At 47.2% G+C, this 20916-nt stretch overlaps 1 protein-coding gene across 1 annotated transcript in view; it reads right to left on the reverse strand.

The window, feature by feature from the left end:
- The window catches only part of LOC105234635 (transmembrane protein 132B), a 316926-nt gene that overhangs the window by 199569 nt on the left and 96441 nt on the right, over window positions 1-20916 (reverse strand). The window contains 1 exon segment of the mRNA XM_034637932.1: window positions 10923-11814. Within this exon segment, the coding sequence (XP_034493823.1) occupies window positions 10923-11814 (892 nt within the window).

The following is a 20916-nucleotide window of genomic DNA, read 5'->3' on the forward strand; positions in this document are numbered from 1 at the left end:
TGAATTTGGTAAGGCTGCAGGATACAAAATCGCTACCTAAAAACCAGCTATACTTTTACACACTAGAAGTGAAAAATTAGAGAAATGAAAATAACAACAGCAACTCCATTTATAATATCATTAAAAACTAAAGTATTAAGGAATACAGTTAACAAAAAATATGCAAGGCCTGTACACTAAAAACCACAAAGTATTTCTGAAGAAAATTAAAGGTGTAAATAAATGGAGAAAGAAACCATGTTTGTACATTGAAAGATTCAATATTGTTAAGATGGCAATTCTCCATAAATTGATCTATACGTGAATCACATGAATATTGAATCCCAGCTAACGATAGGTACACTGAACTACTCAGAGGAAAGTGAATGAATATCTGCAGTTTACTTTCAAATGCATCAAAAAATAAGATGGAGTTTTGGATCAAATTATAAGTAGTGAGGCAAGAAGAGTAAAATATTAAAATATTAATGGTAGAATCTAAGTGGAGGGGCGCCTGGGTGGCACAGCGGTTGAGCGTCTGCCTTCGGCTCAGGGCGTGATCCCGGCGTTACGGGATCGAGCCCCACGTCGGGCTCCTCTGCTGGGAGCCTGCTTTTTCCTCTCCCACTCCCCCTGCTTGTGTCCCCTCTCTCACTGACTGTCTCTATCTCTGTCAAATAAATAAATAAAATCTTTAAAAAAAAAAAAAAAAAAAAAAAAAAAGAATCTAAGTGGAGGGTACAAGGATTCTCACTATAAACTTCTTTCAACTTTGCCCTATGTCTGAAATTTTTCATAATAAAATGCTGGGGAAATCATAACTATGAAATATTCCCAACATCTAAAAGACTATGGAGAATAATAAAATGAACAAATGAGCACCCACATCTCCCACCAACATGATTAACAAATAAAACATCAGATATGGCTGAAGATCCCTGGATGCCATCAGCCCACCTCCCCTGATGCTAATGGTTATGAAGCCCATGTAGGTTTTATGCCACTTTCTACATATGAATGCATTTATTATACACAACAAACAGAATTGTATCGCATGTTCTGAACTGTACCCTGCTGTAGGTACAGGCTGATAATTTGCTTTGTTCTTCCTCTTAGCATGTGACATGAAGTTGTTGTATAAATATTTACCTGTTTATTTATCCATTCTCTCTGATGCATGTTTCACCAAAACCATCTCAGGATGTAGCCTCTCTGAGCAGAGGATAGCAGCAAGGCACTCAGATTCTGGGAATGGAAAGACCTGGGTTCAAATCCTGACTTCGTGGCTTCACAGCCTTGAGCAAGTCACGTATCTTTCTGAGGCTCAGCAGGAAGGGAAGAGGGAGACTAGCTATCTTGCCCTTTCTCTCTTTGCACTGTCTAGTCTCTGACCACTGCCTACCACTGGTCAAACAAAACTACACACACACACATGCAGGTACATGCGCACGCGCGCGCACACACACAGAAACAATCATTCAATGACATTTGGGCTGCCAGACTGGCAGTGATGTGCCAGACACAGCCCTGGATGCAGTGGAGCCATGCCCTGCAAACATTTCAATCGGGGAAATGGCACCCAGGGACAAGGCAACCCTAACCAGGAAAAGGAAAGAGGGTTGTGAGTCTGGGTGCCAAGGTCACACACCAGCCACCTGCAGACGAACACCTGGAATGAGGGAGCAGCACTGTTCCTGCTGGCACGCCACTATGCGCACAGGCAGGAGAACATCCTGAAGAGCGGAGGGCTCAGGAGCACTACTAGGCTTCCTTGTCTGTATGAGAGCCCTGAACATAATCATTCCAACCTCCTAGTGTGACTTCCAGGGTCAAATCAATAAACATCAAAGAGTAGCTTGGCCCAAGCTAAGCATTCACTAAATTTTCAGCCACCACCAAAATCCAGCCATACTCCAATTTTCCAAAATTGTGACCTGATATAAAGCTCTCTGCACAAATCAAAATTCCCTTTTGTAGCTAGAATCCTCAAGCCTCTGAAATTGCCACCCTTTCCTGCCGTCCTCTGTCAGAGATCCCAGACTCCAGTGCAGAGGGAGTCTGGGAGGGGAAACGAGGCAGAGGTGGGGCTAAGCACCATGTACTAATTAGTGGAAATGGGCTCACAAAATGCAACGGATAACATTTGGAACCAGCTAAACATGCTGTGCAAGTCATGGTTTGTTTGAGAAGTAATCACCTGCCTTCTTTTTTAAGCACTGCTGAAATCTTAGCTCTAAGCTCTAGACTTGGTCTGGGCTTCAGGACGGCAGATATCAGAGCACCTGTGTCTATCCACAGATTCCTCAAGGGAAACCTGACTTTTATTTGGGGAAAAAGTTAATAAAGCCTGGATTTTGGGTACCACCTGAGTAACATTCACCAAACAGGCCACTATTTGTTTAAGTGTGAAGGTAAGCATTGAGATTATGAACGTCTGAAATGGGAGACCATGAGACGGGTATGGGCTTTGAAGGAGGCAGGCCTGGTCAGAGTCCTGACTTTCACTTTCTGGCTCTGTGAACGTCAGGCTGGTGACCTGGTGCTTCTGAGCCTGCTCCTTGCTCTCTAAGTAGTGGAAACAGGTAAGTTCCAGAGCTGTCATGAGGATGACCCGAAACAACACACATAGAATCTAATGGGAAGCCTGGCACGTGGCAGGTGCTCATTAAGTGGATGTGGTGGGTATCAGGTTCCCCACAGTGGGAACTGGAGGAAGCTTCCAGAATCCACTTAGATGCTGCTGACAGTGGCACCAAGAATCACAGGCAAAACTGCTGCCAAGTGCCTTCCTGCATTATCTTGTTTACTTTCCACAGTCATCCTGAAAGACAGGTGCTACTACCAGCAAGGCTCAGAGGGGTGTAGTGACTTGTACGAGGTCGTAGAGCCAGTAAGGAGGACCTGAAATCAGACCACCACCCTCACTAATTCTAACCACTTCGAAAACTTGCCTCCCACAAGTGTCCTGGGAGCACCACATCCTTTGATCATACTGTCCTACCCACATACACACATCCTCTGGTTTTCCTTTAAGTCAAAAGCTGCCCATCCTCCCCAGCCTCCTCCTCTGGGAAGCCCACCCTGGTTATCTCCAGTGGACTACACTGGTCTTCCTTCGCTGGCGTCACTTCCTATCCGTACTGCTTGGTACTCAAGGACTTACTCTGTACCTTGCTTTTCTAGGCAATGCTTCAAGTCAAAATGTCAGTCCCCTCAAAGCCTTCTAGATCCCCTGAGGGCACAGGCAATCTTCCGTAATTTCAGAACTTGGCAGAAAAAGTCTAATGACTTCCTTTGGTGACTAATTGCTATTGGCTTACACAAGTGATTACAAAGACCCAAGACTCTTCTATAATATTCATTTCTAATTGATTTTTTAAAAAATTACCACATTCAGGGAGCCTGGTTGGCTCAGTTGGTAGAACACACGACTCTTCATCTTGGAGGCAGGAGTGGAGCCCCATGCTGGGCACCGAGCTTACTTAAAAAATAAATGAGTTAAATAAACAAATTTTTATAAAAATTACCACATTCTAGGCAAGAATCACTGACAGACACTGAAATTTATAAGTGAAAATAAAATGCAAGGAAGGATATTTGCAAAGTCTCAAAGTATCTTCCCAGATGTTATGATTCCTAATTACAAGGGTGGGAAAGAAAATATCCAGTGAAGAAACTGGAAAAACACCACTTCTGCCAAGTAACCAAAGTCAGCATCACTGGCAATAAGACAGCGATATCACACACCTCCACTATGACACACTGAGGACACGGCACTTGGTTGGCTTTCCTGCCTATGCACGTCCTCAAACTAATCATGAGAAAGTCTCAGACAATCCCAAGCTGAGGACCACTCTCAAAAATAACTGGCCCACATGCTTCAAAAGTATCAAGGTCATGAAAGAGGGAAAAAAAAAAAAAAAAAGACCAGGGAGAAGAATTTAGCAGACTAAGGTGATATGACCCCTCTATGAAATGTGGGGCTCTGCACAAGATCCTGGAGCAGAAAAAGGACATTATGGGAACACCAGAAGTTCTTAATAATGCTGTAGGTTGGTTAATAATTTATATCAATGTTAATTTCCTGGTTTTGAAATTCCTGCTGTGATTGTGTGTGATGCTAGCATTAGGGGAAACTGCAGTTTTTGTGACTTTTCCCTAAGTCTAAAATTATTCTGAAACAAAAGGTTTTAAAAATAAGTGAAATAAAATTTAAATATACTGCATTCTGTTTGCTTCCATCATGGCACTTAGCACGGGTTTCAATTATGTATGATTTTGCTCATTTGCTTATTGTCTCCCTCCACTGAGAATGTGAACTTGAATTTGAACTTGAGGGAGTGTGAACCCACTCTCTGCAGCACGTGCTCAGCCCCCTTCTAAACAGAGAACAGGCTGCAGATGGAGGATACTTAGAACTTAGTACTGTCTTCTTGCTGCTGTTACTGTAATTGACTTTTATCATACCCTTTCATGGGAACAAGTTATACTGGTTTCTATTCATGGTGGCAAATGTCAGCTTTCCTTTTTCAATGTACTTCTATACATTTTGTAAAAGTGACTTGATTTAAAGAAAAATAGTAAATAAAAAGTGCAAAAAAAGGGGCACCTGAGTGGCTCAGTCGGTGAAGCGTCTGCCTTCAGCTCAGGCCATGATCCTGGGTCCGGGGATCAAGCCTACCTGGGGCTCCCTCCTCAACAGAGCTTGCTTCTTCCTCCCCCTCTTCCCCCCTCCCCAGTTCGTGCTCACTCTCTCTCACTCTATCTCAAATAAATAAATAAAATATTTTTTTAAAAAATGCAAGAAGGCACACGGATAGGACTTGACTTGTCAAGGGAGGAGACAGTGGTAGCTAACATGACAAAAAGATTCCAAAGATGGTGTGTGAATTACTGAAGTTCAGGACATATTGACATAGCCCATGTAGAATTAGAAATGATGAAATCAGTTCTCACATTATAGGCAAGAGGACACCTTTGCCAGAATTAGAGCCTCAAAGTGTCGCAACCTTCAATACTTAATGAAACTCTTATTTACATGCAGTTCTGACAATTTGTACCCTTTGTCAAAGAACAATGCCTTGCAATACCTCCAAACTCATTCAATCATCCAACAAATGTTTGCTGAGCACTTAACTCTGTGCCAGGCACTGTTCTAGATCCTTAGGACACATCAATGGAGACAGAAGTCCCTGCCTCACAGACCTCACATTCTAGTAGGAAGAAGGTGAACTGTTAATAATGATACATCATATCATTGGCAAGAGTGTTATGTTCAGAAATCAGACCAGGGCAGGAGGTAGTGGGATAGGGGTCCAGAGTTAAATGGGGAGGGGGCTGGTCCTTCAGAACTCTGCTGGCTGTTGCTGATGGAGGGGGTGGGTGAGTCGTAACAAATGAGCTCAAGATGTTAGAGCCAGACCATGCAGGGCCTGTGGGTCAGTGGAAGGACTCTGGCTTTTGCTCAAAAAGAGACTTCAGGGGGCAAGGGAGGAGCTGGGCAGGCTCTTGTAGGTGTCCAGCTAAAAGAGAACCCGGGCTTGTACCTGGGTCATAGCAATGGAGGAAGTTGGATTCTGGATATTCAGAAGGAAGAGCCCTAGTGTCTGCTGTCATAAACATGTAGGATATCAGAGAATGAGAAAAGCCAGTCACCTAATTAGGTGTTTAGCCTGAGCAACTAGAATGATGGGGTGGCCACCAAATGAAATAGAAGGGGGCGCCTGGGCAGCTCAGTTGGTTAAGGGTCTGACTCTTGATTTTGGCTCGGGTCATGATCTCAGGGTTGTGAGATCGAGCCCCACATCGGGCTCCATGCTGGGCATGGAACCTGCTAAGATTCTTTCTCTCTCTGCCTCTGCCCCCATCCTTCTCAAAGGAAAGGAAAGGAAAGAGGGAAAAGGGAAGGGAATGAAAGGAGAAAAGAGAGAAAGAAAGAAAGAAAGAAAGAAAGAAAGAAAGAAAGAAAGAAAGAAAGAAAGGAAGGAGAAAGAAAGAAAGAAAGAAAGAAAGAAAGAAAGAAAGAAAGAAAGGAAGGAATCATCTGAGCACAAGGTTGACACTTCATAGTCACTTAAAGCATACACTGTCCCCGTTTGTAAAGGGCAACTATGGCACAGAAAGACTAAGTAACTTGCCCAAGACCACACAGTTGGTATGTGGCAGAGGCAGGATTCGAACGCTGGCCAACTGGCTCCAGAGTCCATAATCTTAACCCTTGGGTTCCACTGCTTAACAGGATGGGAGGTCGGCCCACAAGGTTCTCTGTGTGAACTGAGAGAGAGCTATTTTAAGAAATCAGACATAAAGTTTTCCAGGATTTCTCTGAGCCTCATGAACATTAGATTTGGAGTGGGGAAAATTTCATAGTATTTTAAACTTTCTTAGAAGCGTGACAAAGATCTACCTGAGTCCAGCCCAGCATTGCCTTGCCAGCAGCCCACAAGCCCTCAAAATCACCTTACAACCTCTTTGCCAAAATGCTTTTCAATGCATGGTCACAGGAGATACTAATGTTTAACAGAAACTATTTTGATTTTAGAGAATAATCAACTCAACTTTGTTCAAATTGGCCCCAATACAATATGCAGTCTGAAACAGCAATGTGACACGTGAAAACACACACATCTGTCCCCTTTCCATACGTCTTCAGCTCTGAAATTCAATCTCAGCAAATCTTGCTCACGTTCACACTTTGATCCAGGTCTCCATCGGAGCCAGAATGAAATATGTCACATTTCATTCATAAAAGACATGATTAAAACAGACAATCAGTTATGTTGGGAAATCACACACTTCCCTAGGCCTAATAACTGTTCTATTTGGAGAGGTGTGTATACAAATGGACGCCAGCCAGACCGAAATAACAATACAACTCCAACCCACCACCTCTCAGCAATCAGGACAAAGAGCCAGACCATGGCCTCTGCGGTCGTCAGCACACAAAGGTCTGAACTTCGTGCAGGACTGCCAGCGTCCCTTTTTATCGCCTCTGCTTCCAACTCAGGGCCAAGCAGGAAAAGCCATCACAGAAGATGCTCACTTCTTGTTGAACTGCCTCTGGCCCCCCCAACCTCTGACCCAAGCGGACCTGAGCTTTCCCTGCTTTCCACTATAACCTCCCCCACTCACGCCTGCCCTTAAGTCTCCGCCAAATGCAAGTGATGGTGACTGACTCCCTGGGCGTAGCAAGTTCTGACTAAATAGCCTTTGTTTGTTCTCGTTTGGGTGACCCACAATTTCAGTGCATTTCTCTCTGGCCAAGAAATAAAGCATGATAAGGAGCTATCCCATCTAGGAAAGCATGAAGGTAAGAAACGAGATGCTGACCCAGAAAGGTTCAATAGGTGGAGATCGGTCTCCAGCTAGACATGCAGAACAGCCCAGAAGAGTGGTTTCAAATGGGAGCTCCTGATATTCACGAATGCAGACCCGGGGACCCAAAACCAGTGCTTCCCCACCACACGAATTTAGCAGGTAACCCCGAACCTTTCCAAGTCTATTTCCACATCCACACAACGGACATGAATAATACTTTGCACAGTGCTTGTGATAATACAGTAAGAGAGTGCATATAAATAAAGGGTTAACACAGAATCTGGCACACAGACACATAAAAATATAAAGTGGGAGGGGCTCCTGGATGACTTGATTTCTACTCAGGTCATGATCTCAGGGTTGTAAGACTGAGCCCAGCGCTGAGCATGGTGCCTGCTTAAGATTCTCTCTCTCCCTCTGCCCCTTCCCCGCCCCCTGCTCGAGCTCACTCTCTCTAAAACAATATAAATAAATAAATGAATAAATGAATAAATGAATAAATAAATAAATAAATAAAATTCTTTAAAAAAAACAAAAGTAAAGTGTGTGTTGACAGTATCAATTCATATATCACAGCACCGTAATAGCATCAACTATAGTAAATACCCGCATCGATCTGCACTACTGAACACCACGGTGTGCCAGGCGGTCTTCTGCACTAACTCCCTCAATAATGCCGGTGGTGATGAGGGCAGTCTTATCTATGCCTGGGAGGCCCGCGCTGGTCACCCGGACTCACCGGACACACGCAGTACATGAGGTGATGACATCCGCCTTCGGACATTCGAATCTATCCCCTCTCTTAGCATCGCATCTCCCTTTTTTCCCGCAGTACGTCAGGAGCCTCAAAATGCTAGCACCCGCAGGAGCCGAAGGATGACCCAAAGGAAAGAAGAGGACAGGTGTGAGACACCGGGGAGGCCTGGGGCCAGCGGGGAGCCGGGCAGGGCGCGACGCACGTCTCCCTGCAGGCTATGGAGGCGGGGCTGCCAGAGCTCTAGGACGCCACCGAGAAAACGTAAGTGGAAACCCCCTCCCCTCCCATTACAGCTTGGCCACGCTCTCAAATACACTGGGAACGCCAAATGCGCCAGCACGCATATGTGCGCGCACGTACGCACATACGCGCACGCACACGCAGCACGCACACCCGCGCACGCGGCCTGGATATCTCCGCCGCCATCTCCGCGGCCGACAGTCTGCAAACTCCGGACTAGCTGCGTCTCCTCTGGCGCAGCACCAAGGCTTCATAACGGCAGTTTAAACAAACGTGTGGGGACGTTCGGTGGGTTGACCCGCCTCCTTCGTCCCTCTCCGTCTCCTGCCCCCCAGCATCAAAGCCCAGGGGAGAGTGGAAAGCCCTAGACGCTGTCCAGAGGAGCAGCCCTGACAGCGCTGAAACCAAGCCCCGTGGATACGCTTTCCGCGGGTCTGCCAGTTCGTGCTTGACCTCCCGAGGTGGAGTCCGAGTGAGAGCCCATTTCAGCTCTCCCATCAACTTCCGCTGGAGGGAACCAAACTCCGGGGCTTCTGCCCCTCGCCGCGATGACATTTCAGGGCCCGCTCCAGCCTCATCAGCCTCCCCCTCCCTAAATTAGCTCCCAGCTCTGCCATGGCTGCTGGGAAAGGGGCTGCGAGGGAATGAAGGGCACCTGGAGCCTTTCCAGAGCCAGACCGCCTGGGTGCACCACTCCCTAGCTGTGTGACCTTGGGCAAGCTACCTAACCTCTCTGTGCCTCAGGAAAATACGGGTAATAGTAGTACTCACCTTCTTGAGTTGTTCATTGTTAGAATTAAGTGAGTTAATGCATGTAAACAACTTAGACTGTGGCCTGGACCATTCTCAGTCCTCAGTGAAAGTTAGCTAGAAACGTTTATGGGGGCGCCTGGGTGGCACAGCGGTTAAGCATCTGCCTTCGGCTCAGGGCGTGATCCCGGCGTTATGGGATCGACCCACGTCAGGCTCCTCTGCTTATGAGCCTGCTTCTTCCTCTCCCACTCCCCCTGCTTGTGTTCCCTCTCTCGCTGGCTGTCTCTATCTCTGTCAAACAAATAAATAAAAATCTTTAAAAAAAAAAAAAAAGAAAAAGAAAAGAAAAGAAACGTTTATGCCATTTCCCTGGACTGAAATGCCTTTTCCAACCAGGCTCCAGCACTTCCCCGACCACCAGACCATCTGTTCTCCCAACTTCTCACCCAACAATGTTCTCTCTACACCAAGGACGGCAGTAAGTGTCAACCACTCCACCTCACATGGACATGTAGGAACTGCCAGGATCCTGGACTCAATACTGTAATTGATTAACAATGTCTGTCTGGGCAGAGGGATAGCCAAAGTGCTGCAGTGGATTAATAATGTCTGCCATGGCTGAGGGAGCGCTGAAGCACTGGTGTTGATTAATAATGTCTGTTCGGGCAGAAGATACGCTCAGTGGTATGAGTGCAGAATCCATACCTTTGCCATTCTTGGTCTAGAGCAAGCATCTGATGCTGCCTTATGTTGACGGAATCTCTGCAGAGCAAGAACTGGGCTTCAGACCACCCCAGCCCCACCACTGGAGTGACTAGCACAGGGCTGGGTCCAAACTAAGTTCTGACGCAGTTATCACCGAAACTAACTCAAGAGGCTCTGAACAGGAACTGGGCTTCCTGCAGGCTACTAAGCCCACGTGTGATCTGCCAGAGCCTCAGCATCCTATCGCAGCCCCCCACGAGCACACCTCCACACAGGTGTGATCTGGCACACCAGCCTCCCTCAGAATCAGAAGGACTACACTGGGCTTACGATCAGTTCCCACTTCTCACCTGCCTCACTTACGTGGCACCACCACCTCGGCATCTGAGCTCCGGAGAAACCACCACAGGCTAACACTCGGTGAGGACTCTGTTCCAAGACCTTCACTAACTTGATTGATCCTCACAGCAATCCTGAGACATACAGCCCATTATAGTCCCCGTCTTACCAATGAGGGAATAGAAGCCCAGAGAGGTTCGATGACTTGCCCCAGGGCACACAGCTGGCACAGGCAGAGCCACCGCAGCATCCTGCTGCTATCCACGAAGTTTTGTGAGCAAAACAAGCTACAGAGAGGTTTGTCCCCCAGCACAGAGAAGTAACCCACTTTTACCAATCCTAAAACTGCATCCTCATCGTACAGAGATGGCTGATTTGCTTTACCAAAGGATTCCTTACTGAATCTTACTTTGATGAAAACCTGAGAGGTCAGAGACATTGTCTCAGAAAGCTCTTTCCTGTAGTCGGAAAGTGGAATTCATTGACCAAGTTTCCACATACGGGCAGCAAGTCAAGGCCGGCAGTGATAAGGTTCAGGGTGTCACCTGAGAGCTTACCTGCCAGCCTGAAAGCCTGCTCTCAGAGCACTTGTTTTTAAGCCTGGCTTCACAACAGAATGACTTGGGGAGCTTTTAGAGAATATAAATGCCCAGGGCCCATGCCCAAACACCCTGCTCCACTTTGCCATCTTGCATGAGTCTCTATTCCGTGTCTGTCAGTTTCCTCACTGTATGGGATACTCAGCAGATGAGCAACACCACGTTATTCACTGACAATTCACTGATGACCAAAAGTTGATTTCCATTCCATCCCACCCAGCAAAGCCACTTACCTAAGAGTGAAGTGGTCTGCCATAGAGCCGCTGGTCAGAGAGACCAAAAAGGTGGCTGTGTCGCCTTCCCGGACGAGGTTCAGGGGTACTGAGATGACAACGTTCTCGTCCAGGCTCACCAGGGACCACTTCAGATCGTCTTGAGTTGGGTAGACCACCACACTCCCAATCCTCTCCCGGGCCGGAGCCACCTGCTGGGGGCTGTCCTGGCCGGAGTGGATGTTGTTCTCCCATTTGCCGTCCTCCTCCAGTGGACACTGGCCGGCCTGGTCAGCCGGGTAGAGCGTGAAGAAGAGTTCCATCGCGGTGCCCCCCAGCAGGGCCGGGATCTCCTCCTCGGGCTCCAGGTCGAGCCCAGAGCTGAACCACTCGGGCAGCAGCTCCAGCTCAGCCACACACAGCCCTGGGTCCCCTTGCAGCCGACAGCTGGCTGCCACTTCCCTGGCCTCAGGGAAGGCAAACATCTTGACGCATGGTAGGTTCTCCTCGGGGTCACTGTCATCCCAGTCCATCCCAGTGATGTAAAACAAGGTCTGCACTTTGGGTCTGTTGGAGTAGATGGAGCTGTCGAGGATGTGGGATTTCAGCTTCCAGTTGAAGGGAAACTTCTCCATGTTTCCAAAGGATGGGGAAGTCAACAGGAGCTCCTGGGGGATTGTCTTCTCCGCTGAAAATGGGCCATAGCTGGCATTGATGGTCGGGGGGTTCCTGGCCCGGTAGATAAAGAATGACTCCACCCGCGCCTGCAGACTGGAGTTCCTCGTGACGTCCTGGTTGGCTTCCTTAAGGAAGAAGGCCTCCTCCGCGTCGGCAATGTGGAAGCTGGTGGGCAGATAGGCAGGGAGCGAGGAAAACCGCTGCAGGCTATCCACGATCCCTCGGCTCTCCGTCTCTGTGCAAGAAAGGAAAGCAAAGGAAGAATAAAGGCCAGGACCTGAGAAGCCAGGAAACCAACACAGTGCAGTCTGCACCACCACCCCAGCAAACCGCCCCCCGGCCACACTGGGCCTCCCCTGACCTCGGCACAGGGTTCTTCAGGAATCTTCCAAACCGGCCAGTGTGGAGTGGGGAAGGGGCTCATTTACCAGTGACCCAGTAGTCTGTGTGGGCACAGTGCCCCTCACCCCACCCAAGGGAAAACATCGCCTCCTCCTGCTCTCCAAAGACCCAAGTTCAGAGGATCCCGGCCCTCTTTGTTAGGTTGCCCCAGAGAGAAGGCTGTGCACTTGCAAAGCCCACCCGAGCCAGCATCGTGCCATCGTATAGGACTTGCTACCGCTGCATCATTTGATAGTTACACTTCCTCCCATCCCTCCCAGATGTGGCATCTACATGGACATCGAGACAGCTCCATAATTCTGACTGAAATGAGGGTGAAGCTGTGGCTCGGCATTCCCATTTCCAGAAAGCTGTCCTCTGAAATCCTAGTGGGAATGCGGAGAGGTTGACTTATCTACAAGGATGCACGCAGACTTAGGAGCACAGTGCTGGAGTCAGAATCCGGCTCTGCCGCTTCCTAACTGAGCCACTTGAGCAAGTCACTTTCCCTCTCCGTGCTCCAGATGTCCTCATGCAGGGTAGGATGGAATTATAAGTTCGACCTTATTGCGTTATTGTAAGGATTAGTGAGTTAGTAAATATGAAGCTCTCAGAACAGTGCTGACACACACAAACATCGATCAGTCGTGCTATTGTTACTATTGTTACTACTTACTAGTTGAAACCATTCTAAAGGTTTATCAATAGAAGACTAGATAAACTACACGTTTTTACAGCGGGATAACAGGCAGCTGAAAGAAAAAAAGGTAGAGCAGGGCGCCTGGGTGGCACAGCGGTTGAGCGTCTGCCTTTGGCTCAGGGCGTGATCCCGGCGTTATGGGATCGAGCCCCACATCAGGCTCCTCCGCTATGAGCCTGCTTCTTCCTCTCCCACTCCCCCTGCTTGTGTTCCCTCTCTCGCTGGCTGTCTCTGTTTCTGTCAAATAAATAAATAAAAATCTTAAAAAAAAAAAAAAGAAAAGAAGGTAGAGCTACATGGACATACTTGAAAAACTGTCCACAATATTATGTCACAAAGTATAAAAAATTGTAAACATATCCTATATGATCCTACTTAGATTTTTTTAAGGTTCCATATGTGTGTGTGTGTATAAATGTACATATAATTATGTTTTTGTGTCTATAGAGCCAAAGAGAAAGGGTTTCACTTTTTGACATCTAGGTTTCTACTTTCTTTAAATTTGTTACAACTATGTATTATTTTATTAATTAAAATACCTACATAAACATGTATATGTTTGTATGCATCCATGTATGTGTGTGTTTGTTTCTTTCAAGTGGGAAAACACAGACCCAACAAACTTTTTTCAAACTAAAGAGAGTCCACCAGGAACCAGGGTTGGCAAATCAGGCCAAGAACAGACAGGGCTTCTTCCCTGCCCTGAAATAATAAATCTCCAACCCCAGAGCCAGCGCAAGAAGAAATACAGCCGGGCAGCGGGGTTGGAAACGTAGCATTACTACAGAATAAAAGGCAAATAAATTCCACTCCATAGACTCTTAACTCCTGGTAACTTTTTTTCTGCAGCCATTACAAATTCTGCAAAATACACTTCTCTATTGACTTACTTTCGGAGCCCCTGTCCTTGAGCTTTCCTTGTCCAGAGCTTTCCTTGCCCAGAGGATGACAAAATTGTAATTAGGAGATTGGGGAAAAGATACAACCATGTAGAGGTTGATGCATCCTTTCTCCAAGAAGGTATTCAGAATGCCAGTTCTCCACGAACTACTGCAAGGTCTCACTAGCATGTGGAACCTAAAATGGTCAGATTCATAGAAGCAGAGAGTAGGATGTTGACTGCCTGGGGCTGGAGCTGGGGAGGGGAAGATGGGAGGTGTTGGTCAAAGGGTACGAAGTTTCAGTCATGCAAGATGAATAATCTCTGGAGAGCTAATGCAGAGCATGTGCCATAGTTAACAATCCTGTATTGTATGCTGTAATTTGCTAAGAGGATAGATTTCAAATTAAATCTAAACTCTCTCTCACACACGCGCGCACACACACACACACGGTAGCTATGTGGAGGTAATGAATACGTTAACTAGTTTGGTTGTGATTATGTATACATGAGTACTTCTATCAAAACATCAAACTCTACACCTTAAATATATATATATTTTCTTTATATGTCCACGATATCTCAAGGAAGGAAGGAAGGAAAGAAGGATCTTTTCAAGTGTCATCAATATGGCCAGTTCTTGTCAGATTAATTACTGGAGAAGCAGGGTTATTACCTATCTACTCCTCCGATTAGCTATCCAACTATATTTACTACTCATTTGTCTTATTTTAGTACTGTGGCACGTAGGACTATCACAGGGACAAGACAGATGTGACTTCTGCCCCCAAGGAGCTGGCACATCTAACATACGTGAAGCAATTAGGGAACCGAGCATTAATATCCTTAAAAATGCCCATCCCAGCAATTCCCCACCTAGCAATTGAGCTAGGGAAATAATCCAGAGACCAGAAAGGAGATCAGTGGGCAAGTAGGTTCATCCCAAGCATGATTTATCATGGCAACATGCCAGAAGCAACCTAAAAACCCATCACAAGGGAAATGACTAAGTAAATGATGAGAGCCATACTGTGCGAGTGTGACACTGAGCGGCCATCAGCACCATGATTTCAACAAATAGGGAGCTCCTGAGAAAATGCTTACACGTTAAGTGAAAAGGCAGACATCAAAACTTGATTTAAATTATCCCAAATGTGTTTAAAATATATATACACATATATATGCACATAATACGTCATATAGAACACATATGCATAAACACACATACCGCATATGACTTTCATGATACGGACACGCGTTTCCTCCAGAATGTATCCTATGGACTGGGTAGGATTTGGATGAAACACAGAGGGGGAGAAACGACTTTGAAGAATTAGCCTCATCTAAAGGGAAATTTTAGCTACTGCCGCCACCAAGGGGCAATTTGTATTTTGACAATGTCAAGCAACGCAGAAGCGCCATTCCATATGAAATTTAAATTAGTTTTTTGTTGGTTTATTTCCCCTCTCCAAACCAGGAATTTAAATTCTAGGTGAATCTGACCATGAAATAATTGGCAACAAGGGAACATCTGCCTTGAGCAGCATGACAGCACCCTTCAGCAGAGCAAAGTGGGCGCCCAGCTGATCAGACTTGGGAAGTAAGAGGTGGGCCCAGATTTTACCTTCTCATAAAATGTAGGGAAAGCCCAAGGCAAGGTTTAAATTCTGACTTATTTACAAATGTGGAAAAGGAAATTAAAATCTAGGCAGAGTTTAATGTGCTCTGTTTTCATTGCAGATTGGCTTATTTTGTTATCATTTATGTCAATATTTTATGCCTCTCAAAAATTGATTTACAAGAAATCTAAAGCTGTGCCTCCTCTCTTGTTTATTGTGGCCAAAGCCCGCATTTTATCTGAAATAACAGTGTGAGGTTTACAATCCTGCCCCACCATAACTCAAGCAAAATGCAGTACAAATTTTGTCTGAGAGCTTATATGGAAAGCCATAAACATCAGCTGCCAGGACCTCATTTTGTCCCCGAACCAGCTGCAACAAAATATGATATCCGAATTCAGGAGTATTTTATAAAGCCACGGGACTGTGTGCTAAGAAATACATCCACGGCCTGAGAAGCTACCACCCGTCCCTCTGATCCCCAAACATCATAGAGTAGCCCCACTCTTTTTCCCATTGGCAGGTAGACCCAAATTAATCAGCTGCTGTTCAGTCTGCTGATTTCCTAGAGGGCTACTCACCACCCGTCTGGAGGAGGTGGGCCCTGAGAGCATGAATGAGGGAGTCTTAAGGGGCCCGGATGAACAGGGCTTTCATCACTGTGCTCCTTTTGAGCCAGAAAGAGAATGAAGCTCAGGTTCATCGAGAGCACAATGTGTGTTAGAGGGATGCTCTGCAGCTTTGGTGGGGAACCTTCTAGAATGAAGCAATCCACAGGGCACAGGGCATGGGGAACCCTGGTGGGGTTCACTAACATCGCCAGCCCGACCTGGGAACTAGTTATCAATCTTGTGGCTTGGGTCACCCACTGCCTGTGACATTTCTGCAGCTGAATCTTTTTCTAATTCATGTAAGGCAAGTCGGGCCCAGACAGCCAGGTGTAGGAGGCTCTCTTTCCAGCGGGCCAGGCGGCCAAGTCTTTGAAAAACACCAGCAAGACACATCCCTCACTGATCTGTCCAAGTGTGGCCCTGGTAACAGCTGTGCAGGAGACGCACAGGGTAGGAAACATACAAGTCATCCCTGGGCCTGCCCACCAATTTGATTTAGGTGGCCTCGGCGGGGCCCGCCTGTCCCTGTGTTCCCTAGGCGACTCCACTGAAGAGCAGTAGGCGGCAGGAGCTTTGCATCTACTCAAAAACCAAGTCATTCGCTGCCTTGGGGGCAGGGCCTGGGTCATACGCCCGCAGGTTCACTAAGGATTAGAGAGGGCTATAAATTACAGTGATAGGAAAAGATAAAATACAGAGACATAAGGGCCAACGCAATCACCATCAACAGCACCATCTACATAATCCTTACGATGTACCATCTCACAGGGAATGACTCTTCATCTTCCCAATCTTTTGGTTAGGAAGATTTGATTATTGTCCCCACTCGTAGATGGGGAAACTGAGGCACAGGGGGTTATGTGACCTGCCTGAGATCACACAGCTAGTAACAGCAGAGGTGGGAGTGGGTGCAAGCAGGCCAGCTCCGGGCAGAGCTTGCGGTCCCTGCCACCACGTTCCGCTGCCACAGGAAAGCTCAGTCAGCTACGTCTACACCCTAAGAGCTCGAGCCATGTCTCAAAGGAACTGCCAGTGTGCCTCTGAACTGCCCAGCTCTCAAAACACAGGATGAGGTCACTAGCTGGACACTGTCCATAAGAGGAAAGCAAGAAGCAAAGCCTTTCCTGGCTCCGAGAGAGATTCCTCTGTAGGGTGCTCCTGAAGGGCCCCTGAGGGGTCAACAGCACCTTACAACACCCCGCAAGTGTGTTAGCATGCTACCCGTGGGGCTCCACCCTGCAAGGCGGGGTGCGGCCATGACGGACAATCAAGCAAAAGCAATTCTGCAGGGAACAAATACCAAGGAGTGTGGGCCAGGAAGGCTGACAGCTCCCGGAAGGTCCAGCCTGACGGAAACGTGAGATCCAGGCTATTATCCTAGAGAATCCTACCCTTCACACTCCCCTCCATGAACAAGCTTCCTTCCCAAACCAGCCAAGGGCTTAGAAAGAGGTAGGGGGCAGGACCCTGGAGATCACCTTGGGTGAAATCTGGGAGTACAACTATTCCGCACAGACCATCAAAGGCCAATACACAGTATTTAAAACATAACGAACGGAGACTATCAGTCTTTTCATTCATGACGTGCACCACTGCCTTTGTGCCAAGAAAGCCGTCCCATGTCCCAAGATCTAATACACGCTCACAAATGCTTTCACCCAGTTTTCTGTGGGTGCGTGTATGTAGATGACACGTGCATGTCTGTATTTTTGCATTTAATTTTTTTTTACTGAAGAATCTTTGACAATTAAAAATTGTATATATTGAAAATGTGTACTTTGATGATTTGATACACATATATACGTTACGACATAATCACCACCATCAAGCTAATTCATCTCAGAGGGTGACGGGAACGTGAATTAGCTTGATTTTTTTTTCGTTTGTTGGTAGTGATATTATAGATGTCCTCCCCCCCTTCGCGGATTTCAGGTACGACATGTGACTCTTGGATCCGTCTGAAAAGTCTCTAGGTGTTGAACGTGAGGGAGAATCTGTGGCTGTCGCGTACATGGCGTCCCCCAAATCAGCAGGGCACTGATCTTACGCGACTTCACTGCTTGGTGGGGTGGTTATCGAAAACCTTGGGGATGAAGCCTTTAAAGAAGTTATTAAGTTAAAATGAGGTCGTGAGGGTGGAGGCCTAATCCAGCAAGAGTGGTATCTTCATTTTTTTTTTAAGATTTTATTTATTTATTCGACAGAGATAGAGACAGCCAGCGAGAGAGGGAACACAAGCAGGGAGTGGGAGAGGAAGAAGCAGGCTCATAGCGGAAGAGCCTGATGTGGGGCTCGATCCCATAACTCCAGGATCACGCCCTGAGCCGAAGGCAGACGCTCAACGACTGCGCCACCCAGGTGCCCCAAGAGTGGTGTCTTCATAAGGACAGAGTCGTGTGTGTACACGCACACACATAAGGACACAGGAGAAGCTGTCTACAAAGCGAGCAGGGAGGCCTCGGACGAAATCAACCTGCTGACCCCACGATCTCGGGCATCTGGCCTCCAGAGTTGTGAGGAAATAAATTCCTGTTGTTTAAGCCACTCAGTTTGTGGTACTTTGATATGGAGGCCCTAGCAAGCTCGCACCGGGGTTACTATTTTATATCAAACTTCTATTAGCTAGGCTTGCCTGTTTTTTGCCTTGCGCACTAACTGTAGAATCGTTTTGTCAACTCCCATGCCAGAACTCAAGCAGACTCTTACCTGGAGCCGAGGCTCTGCATATGGGGGTTATGAACGCCTTTCAAATTTCTGACGTGTTTTTCTATGCGTTTTCAACTTGTGTAGAACGAACATGCCGTGCTTATTTAAGCTAAGGGAAATAGTGACATTTTTCCTTTAGAAAGAAAAATATGGAATTTGATTTTAAGTGGTAGACTGAACACACTTCCCCACATCTCCACAGAAACTCCACAGAAATGAAAACATGAAAGTACAAAGAAGAAATAAACCAATTATCTAGAGAAATGAAGGCAGGCCATCTGAAGAGAAAATATTTGAACAAGTCTCTGGAAGACAACAAGTGGATGAAAGTGCATTGATGGGCAAGATGGCAGAGGAATCCTTGGGCTAGAACATTCTGTGAGTGCCGCAGAGGGGCTCCAGGCTACTGTGCCCACTGGGACCCAGGCTCAACGTTGGCACACAGCAAGGACGGGGGCCAAGAGGGGCTGAAAACCAGAAGTAACTAAATTCTGTAGATGGGACACCCACTGCAGGCAGACCTCCTCCCACTGTCCCCTCCCTGAGTAAAAGCAGAATACTTAGCCCCAGTCAGAGCTCAGCCCTTCCCTGAGGGGATTGCGTTAACCCCTAGAGAAATGTCAGGCACCCAGGGTGGTGGGTGCTGGTGCTCTCATCCTGAGAGGGGACGCAGGTGGGACAGCCACCGTGCAACCCTGGGGACCAAAGTTACACACGGAGAAAGTAACGCAGGAAGTCAGAAGGAGCTAGCCACAACATGAGATACAAGAATAAACAAAATAAAATAAGCTCCTACTTGCCTAAGCCCCTGTGGCCAGAGATTTCTGTCACCTGCAGCCAAATACAATGTTAACTGGTAATAAACAGAGTAGGGAGGTGTGTCCCTTAGCTTAGTCCTCCTCTCTTATATGGAGCATTACTGTCCAAACGTGTCAACACAAGGAGTAAAGGTGGAAGAGTATGTAGAGTTACTGAAATAAGCAGCAGCAGAACTGAAAGCAGAAATGGCTAGCCACGGCCGGCTTTGGGGAGGGAGATCAAAGACACAGAGGGATGGGAGACTACTGCCTCTCTTCGGAAGTTACGCCATATCATTTTATTTTCCCTATATGCACTCAGGGCTGTGGCGATGAGCAGGCTTTGTCTGCACAAAACCGAAACTAGCCAAGCAGGGGAGGGCAGCATTGAACAGTGTTGGAAACTGGAGCAGGGGAGCGAGGGGAGAGCAGCTTTAGTCTAGACAATGAGGAATCACGTCTGTGGGGGAGATGGCCACCTGTCAAAAAAAGAAAAAAAAAAGCCTTCCTGTCCGTAGTATTGTGTACAGCTGCTCAGCCAGGAACTTGCCCAGCCTCTCCTGCATCCAGGGGCCATGGCACTAGTCCTGGCCAATGAAATATGAGTGTTGCATATTACTCTGAAGCCAGAATTGCTATCTTTTACCTTCCAGCAGGGAGAAGAGGAGGAGTCTGAGGCCCCAGGTCATGGCAGAGCCATGAGCTGGAAGGAGCCTGGGCCCCCGAGTCTCCGCCTGGAGGAGAGCCTGCCAAGTGTGAACACCCACACTGGATGTGAGCGAGGGACCATCCAGCACGCTAAGCCACTGAGACGTCTGTGCGTGACAGCAGCTAGCGATACCGCACCAAGACCACACTGTCTAGGCTAACAGTTTGGACAACGTGATCCTGCCCCGACCAAAAACTTAAATCGCACACCTCCTCCTTCCTGTAAACTGGGCTTTTGTTAGCGCGAAGGAGAAAGATGTTCAGAGAAAGGGAGTGAGGGGCTGTTAAGCCAATGTGAGAGATTTCCGTGGGCACCAGATGTAGAAAGAACATTATTAAACGGATTATATAGATCTTAGTGACAGTAATTTTGACCTCCTATAGGCACCATCAGCTGTTAAACAGTAGGAAGTGTTGATGACCTTGTTCTAATTTCCATTTATATTTATTCTAAATTGGACACCTCAGAGATTGTTTAAATAAAAAAGGGAAATTCACTAAGTGATGCTGACAGCTCGGCCCCTGTCTGCTGGGGAGGCTGCTGAGGCTCACTAGAGGCAAAGGGACAGCTGGGCTAGACCCCCAGGCCTGCCACCAGCTCAGTGATATGCCCAGACAAGTCACTTCATCCCTCTGAGATTCAATTTCGCTCTGTGTCAAATGGGGTGCCACCTCCTGCCACCCTCCCTGCCACCATGAAGGAAACCTAGCCTGTGACTTACTATTGTATAACTCCATTTAGAGGAATGTCATATGTGGAGCCCACTTGCTTTGGACTTCTCACTTGCTCCGACCCGACTTCCCTTTATCCAGTCATTGTTGAAATCAAAAGTGATTCTTGGGGCGCGTGGGTGGCTCAGTTGGTTGAGCATCTGACTCTTGATTTCAGCTCAGGTCATGATCTCAGGGTCATGAGATCGGGCCCCTCGTTGGGC

The sequence above is a fragment of the Ailuropoda melanoleuca genome, chromosome 12, assembly GCF_002007445.2.
Source record: "Ailuropoda melanoleuca isolate Jingjing chromosome 12, ASM200744v2, whole genome shotgun sequence".
Lineage (NCBI taxonomy): Eukaryota > Metazoa > Chordata > Mammalia > Carnivora > Ursidae > Ailuropoda > Ailuropoda melanoleuca.